This window comes from Triticum aestivum, chromosome 5D (genome assembly GCF_018294505.1).
Source record: "Triticum aestivum cultivar Chinese Spring chromosome 5D, IWGSC CS RefSeq v2.1, whole genome shotgun sequence".
NCBI lineage: Eukaryota > Viridiplantae > Streptophyta > Magnoliopsida > Poales > Poaceae > Triticum > Triticum aestivum.
Window position 1 is genome coordinate 250,438,431 of NC_057808.1, and position 9,654 is coordinate 250,448,084.

A 9,654-nucleotide genomic window follows, 5' to 3' on the forward strand; every position below is an offset into this window, starting at 1 on the left:
GCCTTTTTCATTGATAAGCTAGCGAAACACAAATATGGATTTACCTAGTAGAGATATAAGTCAGAAGCCTGTTCCGTGCTCTCTAGCTTTCCTTTTTCAGTTCACAAAACCAAAATGAACAACAAGATCAACCTTGTTTCATGCCTAGCAATGAGCCCGAATGAGTAGCGGTGGCACATGCAGCTCCAGAGTGCAGAGTGGATACAAGTTTTTGCAAGGACTGGGCACGTAGCAATAGAGCCAAGAGCAGCTATTGCTAGCCACAGTCACGCACATGAACGTCTCATGTCGACACTCGTACCAATAATGCCGTTCGTCCTCCTACTACGTAAGCGATGGGCAGCATAGCATATTCATTCAAGGAGATCCGGATCACGCAACAAGATGCATCCCTGACATACATATACCAAATAAAGTGTTCAACAATACCACCAGAATAATAACCAAATGCAGAGTAAGATACACGAAGAAAAACAATAATGAGTAGGATGCAAAACCAGCAAGGAACACGAACCAATAAACTACTCCTTCCGTTCCTAAATACTTGTCTTTCTAGGCATTTCAACAAATGACTACATACAGAGTAAAATGAGTGAATCTACACTCTAAAATATGTCTACATACATCCGTATGTGATATTCATTTGAAATGCCTAGAAAGACAAGTATTTAGGAACGGAGGGAGTAATCAATAATGCATGGAGATGGCAAGGCGGTCAGGATCAGATGAGTCATCGCAACAGCCCAAAGGAAAAGGAAAAGATGGAATAGAATACATGTGATAATACACCATGCAACATGCTACTGGTCTACCGCGGCGCCCCGCTACGCTCCTCACTCTCAGCTCAGCTCAGCTCTTGGCAGCCTATAAATAGACGCTCTTGTGCAACTCATACGGCACACCCATCCTCCTTCAGAAGCACAGAGAGAGATCTTCTAGCTACATACTGTTGCCGTCGATCCAGGAAAATGTGCGGCATACTGGCGGTGCTGGGCTGCGCTGATGACACCCAGGGGAAGAGAGTGCGCGTGCTCGAGCTCTCGCGCAGGCTCAAGCACCGCGGCCCCGACTGGAGCGGCATGCACCAGGTTGGCGACTGCTACCTCTCCCACCAGCGCCTCGCCATTATCGACCCTGCCTCTGGCGACCAGCCGCTCTACAACGAGGACAAGTCCATCGTCGTCACAGTACGTTTACTTTCTGTGTGTATATCTCTGCCGCTATTGTAGCTTGGTTCTTTCTGTTAAAACAAGTACTCCTTGCAGGTGAATGGAGAGATCTACAACCATGAACAGCTCCGGGCGCAGCTCTCCTCCCACACGTTCAGGACAGGCAGCGACTGCGAGGTCATCGCACACCTGGTCAGTCACCTACATGACAGCATTCAAATGTCAACTCTCCTCTTCCCCCTCATTAACAACAATTACTAGTCATGATACCATTAAGATATGGTGCGCCAAGTTGCAAGACACTAACATATCTATCACAAGTCAAAAAACCAACTCTGTGAGGGAAAGACACGAATAACACCAGAATGACATTTGTTGCATTTGAAGTCCTTTCATGAGGGACCACCGTAAACAGAGAAATGATTCCATGTAACTGATAAACGAGAAAAGAAGATAATTAACAAAACTGGAAATATGTGATTGACAAGTGGATGCATAACTTAATTTTACCATTGTATAGTACGAGGAGCATGGGGAGAACTTCATCGACATGCTGGATGGTGTCTTCTCCTTCGTCTTGCTCGATACACGCGACAACAGCTTCATTGCTGCACGTGATGCCATTGGCGTCACACCCCTCTATATTGGCTGGGGAATTGATGGTAAGTCGATACCTACCCTCAGACAATCTTGTCACGGAGTAGTGATACTACCTAGTCAAGAATAAGTAAAATATGTCTAACATTACCTGCTCATGTTCTGCAAATTGCCAGGGTCGGTATGGATATCATCAGAGGTGAAGGGCCTGAATGATGATTGTGAGCACTTTGAGATCTTTCCTCCTGGCCATCTCTACTCCAGCAAGCAGGGAGGCTTCAAGAGATGGTACAACCCACCTTGGTTCTCCGAGGTCATTCCTTCAGTGCCATATGACCCACTTGCTCTCAGGAAGGCTTTCGAAAAGGTCAGACAAGGCCATTGCCTGAAACTCAAAAATAACAATTTTAAGATCCACCATGGTCTAACTGTGTAGTCTTCTTTCAGGCTGTCATCAAGAGGCTTATGACGGACGTTCCATTCGGTGTTCTACTCTCTGGTGGCCTTGACTCATCATTGGTTGCAGCCGTTACAGTTCGTCACCTGGCAGGAACAAAGGCTGCAAAGCGCTGGGGGACTAAGCTTCACTCTTTTTGTGTCGGACTTGAGGTATGGAACTGAAAAAGATCAACAATGACACTAACCTTTAGCAGATTTCCAACAAATTGCACCACAATATTATTACGCAGGGGTCACCTGATCTGAAGGCTGCAAAGGAGGTAGCCAATTACCTGGGCACCATGCACCATGAGTTCACCTTCACTGTTCAGGTAGCAAGCATGAACAGCAGCATGCTTCATCTGTTGACCATACCAGACTAGTTGTTGTACTAATAGCACAAAGCAATGCAGGACGGCATTGATGCAATTGAGGATGTGATTTATCACACCGAAACATATGATGTGACGACAATCAGGGCAAGCACGCCAATGTTCCTGATGTCACGCAAGATCAAGTCACTTGGGGTCAAGATGGTCATCTCTGGTGAGGGTTCCGATGAGATTTTCGGAGGGTACCTCTACTTCCACAAGGCACCCAACAAAGAGGAGCTCCACCGTGAGACATGTCAAAAGGTGAATAGGAAAGAAATTTTCAGAAAAATGGCAGATTCAGACACCCTGACATAATGATTACACTGTAGATCAAAGCTCTGCATCAGTACGATTGCTTGAGGGCCAACAAGGCAACATCTGCATGGGGCCTCGAAGCACGTGTGCCATTCTTGGACAAGGAGTTTATCAATGAGGCAATGAGCATTGATCCTGAGTGGAAGATGGTATGCTCAAGCTCAAACCTTACAAATCTAGAAACTAGAGAAAGAGCATACCATATTGTTGTAAAATGTCTTCCTAGTTTCTACTTTTAGACAATTACTATATCTGATGTTACAGATCCGGCCTGATCTTGGAAGAATTGAGAAATGGATGCTGAGGAAAGCATTTGATGACGAGGAGCAACCATTCCTGCCGAAGGTAACAGTTTTTATTTCAAATTTCTGCTACATCAATATGTTAATAGAGCAGTGGAGTTAACAGTTCCTATTGTGTGGCAATTGCAGCACATTCTGTACAGGCAGAAAGAGCAGTTCAGTGATGGTGTTGGCTACAGCTGGATTGATGGCCTAAAGGCTCACGCAGAATCAAATGTAAAAACATTGCTGCCTCTCATGTTCAACACATCACTGTTATGCATAAAATTGTAGTAAAAAATCAGTTATTTGTAAAATGGTATAATTACACGAGATGTAAAATTATTAATGCAGGTGACAGATAAGATGATGTCAAATGCAAAGTTCATCTACCCACACAACACCCCGACTACAAAAGAGGCCTACTGTTACAGGATGATATTTGAGAGGTTCTTCCCCCAGGTGAGCAAATAAAACAGCAAGAACATGAAACAGAAAACTCACTTTTCCATAGAAATAACTATGTTGATGCAAGCATATCTGTTGCTCTTGTACCAGAACTCGGCGATCCTGACGGTGCCAGGTGGGCCAAGCGTTGCATGCAGCACGGCGAAGGCGGTAGAGTGGGATGCCCAGTGGTCAGGGAACCTGGATCCCTCAGGGAGAGCAGCACTTGGAGTCCATCTCTCGGCCTATGAACAGGAGCATCTCCCAGCAACCATCATGGCAGGAACCAGCAAGAAGCCAAGGATGATCGAGGTTGCGGCGCCTGGTGTCGCAATTGAGAGTTGATGGTGTCCTGTCCTGCTTGCCGTTTCTGATAAGAAATAAGATGTACCTGGTCTTGCCATTAGAGTGGTGCAGACCTAAGGTTTGAGTGAAGATTGTGCATTAATGTTTCTATTGTTCTTATGAAATCGGAGACCGGATGATTTCTAATCCTTTTCTGGCAACTTCCATCAAAACATTATTACATGATGGTTATTATTTGACATAAACGGCTACATCTAACCAACTTGAAAGGATGACAAAGTTGCAATATTAGCTACAATAGTCCAAAGAGGTCATAGTTAGCATGATAAAACAAGATATTTTTCTGAATACAAAGCGGTATGAGCTGAACAGACGAGTAGCCTACCTACATTTAGAACAAAACTACCACTAAAGAAAAGAAGATGTTGAATTGAACAGTGAGTAATAAATTCATTTGACCTCTTATATTAGATCACTTGTTTACAACCAACATATCTAATCCTTCTCCAACAAAACTTACTTTTAATACAACATGGCAATTAAGGCCATATTAGGAATCCTGAAAGGTTTCCCAGGTTCTGCGAGGAGAATTGACCTTCTCCAGGTGAATTTCATGCATTCCGAATGAGCCTTTATGTATGTCAATGATTATATGGAATAAAATGACATCTTCTTTCTCCAAAAGTAAACATCACTATTGCAAGATATCCCATCAAGATGGGAGGCTTGGACAAAATAAACTCGCACCAGAAGTAATTTTGCCCCCAGTCAATTCTTTATAACTTACAGGCAACAGTTTGCCGATAGTAGCAACTGAACTTGTACAATAAGTCAATAACTGAGCTAACGGTATAAACATCATCTACTCCATCCATTAAAATAGATCAAACCCATACCTAATGCCACATTAGCTAGCACCGGCATTTAGACGAAGTTGCAAAAGTTCATATTCGAACATGAAATTATTGCAGGTTCCAACTTAAGATACCATGAATGATGTGAATCATTATATCTAGTAGGGACCAATGAAGACATCAACAGATGAAGAGGATAACACAAACTTAATGAGTTTGCTAAATTTGTTAATCCCAAAGTAATGAAAATATGTTGCTATGCGATTCCTGGCTTCATGCCTTCATTTCTGTTTTAAAGCCACCTTCAAGGCTGGCTACAGGTACTTGAACTTGGTAACTGAAGAATAGGTGCACTTTGGCCTACTGGTACTGGTTCGCAGCTTCTTGGTCTGCATTGTTCACATAAAAAAAAAATTAGCATCTAAAGGCAACTCAATGGTTTGTGCTTACAACAAAAAAGCATCCTAACACCAGAGAAATGATCAGGTTACCTTTTTGGTGCTTCAATGGCAGCATCATCCGGTACCTTAATCAGAATTCCACTACTAGGATGGATGTTTCCCTGGGGTACACATGCATCAAGCAAAGCCTTAGAAAAAAATGCATCCTCAATCCATTGCATTTTATCAATGTAACAATAGTAGTACATCGTAGAGCTACTAATACACTTCCACTCACTATCGTACCATCTTAACACGTAGATTAACCGCAAAGCTTATCTCGTGCTCAACAGATTTTGGTTTTCCGATGAGGCAGCCACAATACCAAATGGCAAATCTGATGACAGCTGCTAAGTACAACGAAAGTAACTAAACTAAAACTTGTTTCTTTTCCTAAAGAACCATGCAGCACATCTTTACTCAGGATGCAGGCGGAAGCGGACGTCCGCGAGCCCGTTTCGTCCGCGCCGCCAAAATCACCTAAATGGCTTTGCGGACGAGCCGCAAAAACAAAGCGGGCCTAGTGGACACGTCCTGTGGAGCCTGCCAGGTCCGCCTAGTTCGCTAAACACGACACGAGCAGCCGCAGTAGCGAATTGAAGCATCAGGCATGCTGCCGTTCACCACAGCCGCCGGCGCCCAGCGTCAGCACACAAAAATGATATTATCGCTTTGGGCCTGTATGTCTACACGAGCCTGTATGTTTACTTGAGTTAAGCTTAAGCTAGTCGGCAACTCTAACTGCAGGAGCTAGATACAAGCTGTACTGTTCTTATCAGCTAGTCTGACTATGCGGACGTCCGCATGTGCCCCCCGGGCATAGCAGGCTGTCAAAACTGAAGGACGCAGGCTGCTGCTAATCAAGCGATTAGAGTTGCGGACGTCATCTTAGTGCCTTTTTATTGGGAGACCATTCATCTACAATGAGTCAGAGATTAAGCCATTCTTTTTTTCCTCGGTCACAACATACAAAAATCTAAGAAAAAAGGTAAACCATCTGATTAAACTTCAAGGAACAGTTATTCAAAAATTAAGATTAAGCAAGTGAACAGATGTGCTTCTTTAAAGGAACATTCTCGCCGTGAAACCAACACATAATATATGCATCTCCTGCTTGGCGTAACAGAAGAAACTACACTAGACTCTGTTTCACGTGATAACATAATCCAGCATAAGAGAAAACACTCAACAAAAGAAATGTTTCACAATCCAGGACCAGAAACACCAAATACGCATGACATCCAACCCACCCCAACTAGTAACTACAGTCATAATCCATCAACCCATGTGGCTTCTATCTTTGCCCACCGAAATACTCAGGGTGACTTCCCAAAAATGTCTAACGACACAAGCACTGCCCTTGAAGTAGGATAGTAACAACCAAACCACCGGACTTGTATGATTTATAAACACAAATATAGAGTTACCAAAGCACGTCAATATATCAAATTATCCCAGGAACTGCTGAATTCCGCATGTCTCTACATATGTGTGCAGGCTCAGATATATACAGCTAACCATGCACAGGTCGCGCATAGAGACACGCAAGCAAATGAGTATGGAGCCTTAAACAGCGGCATTAGAACTTTAGAAGAACTAATAAGATCTAGTAACAACTGAATCTGCCATCTCTAACTATAGGGGGCACAATTTCAGCATCAATATCCACATTACGATCCTATCATGCGCAAATTTTCTGAACATGAATAGAAGCCATGATCTGAGCACGTATATAGTTTGGTAATCGTTAGAAGCATCCTGCAATTTAGTGCGAATGCGGACTTACTGGATGGTAGACACCAACCCTACGAACTGATAAATATATGATCTTGTCCAATGCAGGGACAAGCAAATTAAACAGTACATAAAACATGAAGAGTACTCACCGGCAAGGCAGCGCCTTTCCCCTTCTTTTTATCTCTCAGTACCTTGGCAACAAGGCCGGCCCTCCTCTTGCCCTTGCTTAGATCCTCAGTTTCTGAGATCTCGGAGTGCTTCCTGTCGCTGATCTTCCAGTTGGCGCCCCTGCGGACGAGTACCTTGGCGGCCTTCCACCCGTCGGTGCTGGTGTCGATGACGGTGACCTCCGTCCTGGAGCGCCTCTCCCCGTGCTCAGCACCGGCATCCCTATCGGCCCGGCGGCGCTTCCTGGCCTTGGCCTTGTCTTTGTCGTCCTTGTTGGCGGACTTGACGTTGGGGCGAGGGCGGGGTCGGTACTGCTTGCGGAAGGGCTTGAGGGGGCGATTGGATCGCGGGGCCGAGGGGACGGCGAAAATTTCGGAGATGACGCCGGAGAGCGGCTGCGGCGACGGCGGCGGCGACGGCGGCGGCGGCGAATGGTTGTTGTTGGTATCGCTAGGGTTTGGGGGGGCGGGGTTGCGGGGTGGCTTGGGGATAGACTTGGGATTAGGGGGCGGGTCTTGGGGGTTGGTGGCGGCGGCCTCGCGGTCGGACGGCGGCGGCGGAGGGGGGACAGGCGGAGGAGGAGAGGGAGGGGACAGCTGGGTTCGGCCATAGAGGAGGTCATCGATTTGGAGGTGGGAGGGGAAGGAGAGGCCGCCCTTGGTGTGGAGGCGGTGGAGCCATGACGGCGTTTTGTTGTTGCTGCTGCTCTCGGCCACGGAGAGCACCCAGTGGCAGCACGGCATTCTTCCCCCTTCTCCGATCAGCCGTGGCCGCCGCCGGGATGTGGGGGAAGCAGGAAGAAGGTTCTGAGATGTACGAGGACTAAGGAGCGGATGTCCGTTTCATACTCCTACACTGGCTTTCGCTTACGGAAGATATGGTTAGTGAGCCCATTGGTAAAAAGGAGTATATACAATACTTTTGAGGGGTTCAACAATTTTATTGCGCGATATAAACGTCCGTCGAAATATAAGTTGGGTCATAGGATTAGCAAGCCACAAATAGTGACACTAATCAAGCAAAGCGGCATGTTTGACAAGATTATGAGCTTCAAAACTTGAAGCTCGACTTTCAAACCCAACCGAACAACTATCAAAATAGCTAGACCTAAGAATAAACTCGTTAATAATGGGCGAGTAAGAGCCCCCGGAACCATCTTTGATATCGTTCATGTTTTGCTTGCAATCACAAGCAATAACCACCTTAGTCATTATCAAATTTTTCGTGAGTGTGAGTGCCTTCCTCCACGCAAGAGCCCCCACTGATGTCGGATACTTCATGCCAGGGCAGACAATTGTCGATGATCCAAGATAAATTCCGTTGCGCATCTGCATACTGCCGCCGCTACACCTCCATCGCCACCATGGGCTAGACCACCATCAACATAAGTTTTAACATGATCGACTAGGGTTGGCTTCCAACAGTTATAGATGGGGGGACGTGGGCAGCCCAAGGCATGACTGCAGCTTCTAGGGGTTTCATGTTGTCAGGCTCAGAAATAAAACGTTGAACAAACATGTATGTTGGCATAGGGCTCTGAAAATTTTCTTCATGGACGGCCTTCCTTTTTGCCGTCTAAATCGCCACAAGGTTACCAATAACTTATTAAATTTGCATGTGATAATGATTCCAACATCCTAAAAAGCAAATGTTTTGCACTTGGCTCTCTGATGTCAACAATCCGCTCCATTAGATCTTCATCCATTAAAGCTCATACACACCTTGTTGTTGTACACTCAACTATGGAGAGTTTGAAGATTCAATGACACCGCAAAACCGACACTGCTCTTCTGGGCTCATCTTTCGGTGGTGACGCATATCTTCCGTATGGAGAGAGTGCCTCTCAAGGCACCATAAGAAGGTTTTGATTTTCATGGGAACCTGAACACTCCACGGGGTAGTCTAACACTTATCCTCGAATCTGAACCCTATACTTTATATGTTCATGAACACATTCAAATGCAGACCTGGCCAGATGTCCGGCAGGCCCACCCAGCCGTGTCGGGCCGGCCGTCGTGCCCCACTTCCTAGCCTGGGCATGGCACATCAAGGAAACGTGGCTGCCCACCGACCCACCTTTTTGGGTTGTTTTGGGCCTATTTAGGCTGTTTTGGGGGCTAACATATATATAAATTCTGGAAAAAAATAAACTGGTCATGTCATGCAATCGTGCCCAACCTCGCGGCCCAGGCACATCTCTAGGCAGGCCACATGTCGACATGGTCTGATTATAAACATGTTGGGCCAGGCCCTCCATGGGTCGGGCACGTGGGCTATCGGGCTAGTGATGAGTGTTATTTTTACGCTCATCACACCTGGGATTGCACCGGTCTATTTCATAAAAAATGAGATATCCGCTCCGATATTGCTACTAATGACTAACAAATGCAAATGATTCCATAATCCTATCTTTTATTTTTTTTCCACGGGAATGGGGATAAACATGGACAAAATCAAGCACATACATGGAGATGAGTAAAAAGGAGATAAGTCGAGCCAAAGTGGGAGGCGCAGGAAGCCACCAGAGT

The 9,654-nt window shown here is 45.6% G+C and overlaps 2 protein-coding genes and 1 long non-coding RNA gene across 3 annotated transcripts; 1 reads left to right on the forward strand and 2 right to left on the reverse strand.

Annotated features, from left to right (window-relative positions):
- Window positions 1–718: 718 nt before the first annotated feature.
- Window positions 719–1,886, reverse strand: LOC123120511 (uncharacterized). The gene is made up of 2 exons (XR_006459470.1): window positions 1,680–1,886; window positions 719–1,370 (listed from the first exon to the last, which is right to left on the reverse strand). It is a non-coding gene; the product is annotated as an uncharacterized lncRNA (long non-coding RNA).
- LOC123120509 (asparagine synthetase [glutamine-hydrolyzing]) lies at window positions 817–4,113 on the forward strand. Its single transcript, XM_044540522.1, has 12 exons — window positions 817–1,187; window positions 1,266–1,361; window positions 1,690–1,831; window positions 1,943–2,133; window positions 2,214–2,375; window positions 2,456–2,536; window positions 2,618–2,839; window positions 2,908–3,042; window positions 3,158–3,238; window positions 3,325–3,411; window positions 3,529–3,636; window positions 3,733–4,113. The coding sequence occupies exons 1-12, from the start codon at window positions 969–971 to the stop codon at window positions 3,964–3,966; spliced, it is 1,758 nt and encodes a 585-aa protein (XP_044396457.1). The 5' UTR covers window positions 817–968; the 3' UTR covers window positions 3,967–4,113.
- Window positions 4,114–4,653: 540 nt separating this feature from the next.
- LOC123120510 (protein enabled homolog) lies at window positions 4,654–7,995 on the reverse strand. Its single transcript, XM_044540523.1, has 3 exons — window positions 7,108–7,995; window positions 5,273–5,343; window positions 4,654–5,170 (listed from the first exon to the last, which is right to left on the reverse strand). The coding sequence occupies exons 1-3, from the start codon at window positions 7,867–7,869 to the stop codon at window positions 5,086–5,088; spliced, it is 918 nt and encodes a 305-aa protein (XP_044396458.1). The 5' UTR covers window positions 7,870–7,995; the 3' UTR covers window positions 4,654–5,085.
- Window positions 7,996–9,654: the final 1,659 nt, after the last annotated feature.

What these genes read in the sequence shown, in the direction of transcription:
- LOC123120509 (XM_044540522.1), top strand. Translation starts at nt 969, where the DNA reads ATGTGCGGCATACTGGCGGTGCTGGGCTGCGCTGATGACACCCAGGGG. An exon ending in GCGAGGTCATCGCACACCTG is followed by an intron (nt 1,362 to 1,689) that starts GTCAGTCACCTA and finishes ACCATTGTATAG; the next exon opens with TACGAGGAGCATGGGGAGAA. An exon ending in TTGATCCTGAGTGGAAGATG is followed by an intron (nt 3,043 to 3,157) that starts GTATGCTCAAGC and finishes CTGATGTTACAG; the next exon opens with ATCCGGCCTGATCTTGGAAG.
- LOC123120510 (XM_044540523.1), bottom strand. Translation starts at nt 7,869, where the DNA reads ATGCCGTGCTGCCACTGGGTGCTCTCCGTGGCCGAGAGCAGCAGCAAC. An exon ending in GGAAAGGCGCTGCCTTGCCG is followed by an intron (nt 5,344 to 7,107) that starts GTGAGTACTCTT and finishes TGTGTACCCCAG; the next exon opens with GGAAACATCCATCCTAGTAG. An exon ending in GCCATTGAAGCACCAAAAAG is followed by an intron (nt 5,171 to 5,272) that starts GTAACCTGATCA and finishes TGAACAATGCAG; the next exon opens with ACCAAGAAGCTGCGAACCAG.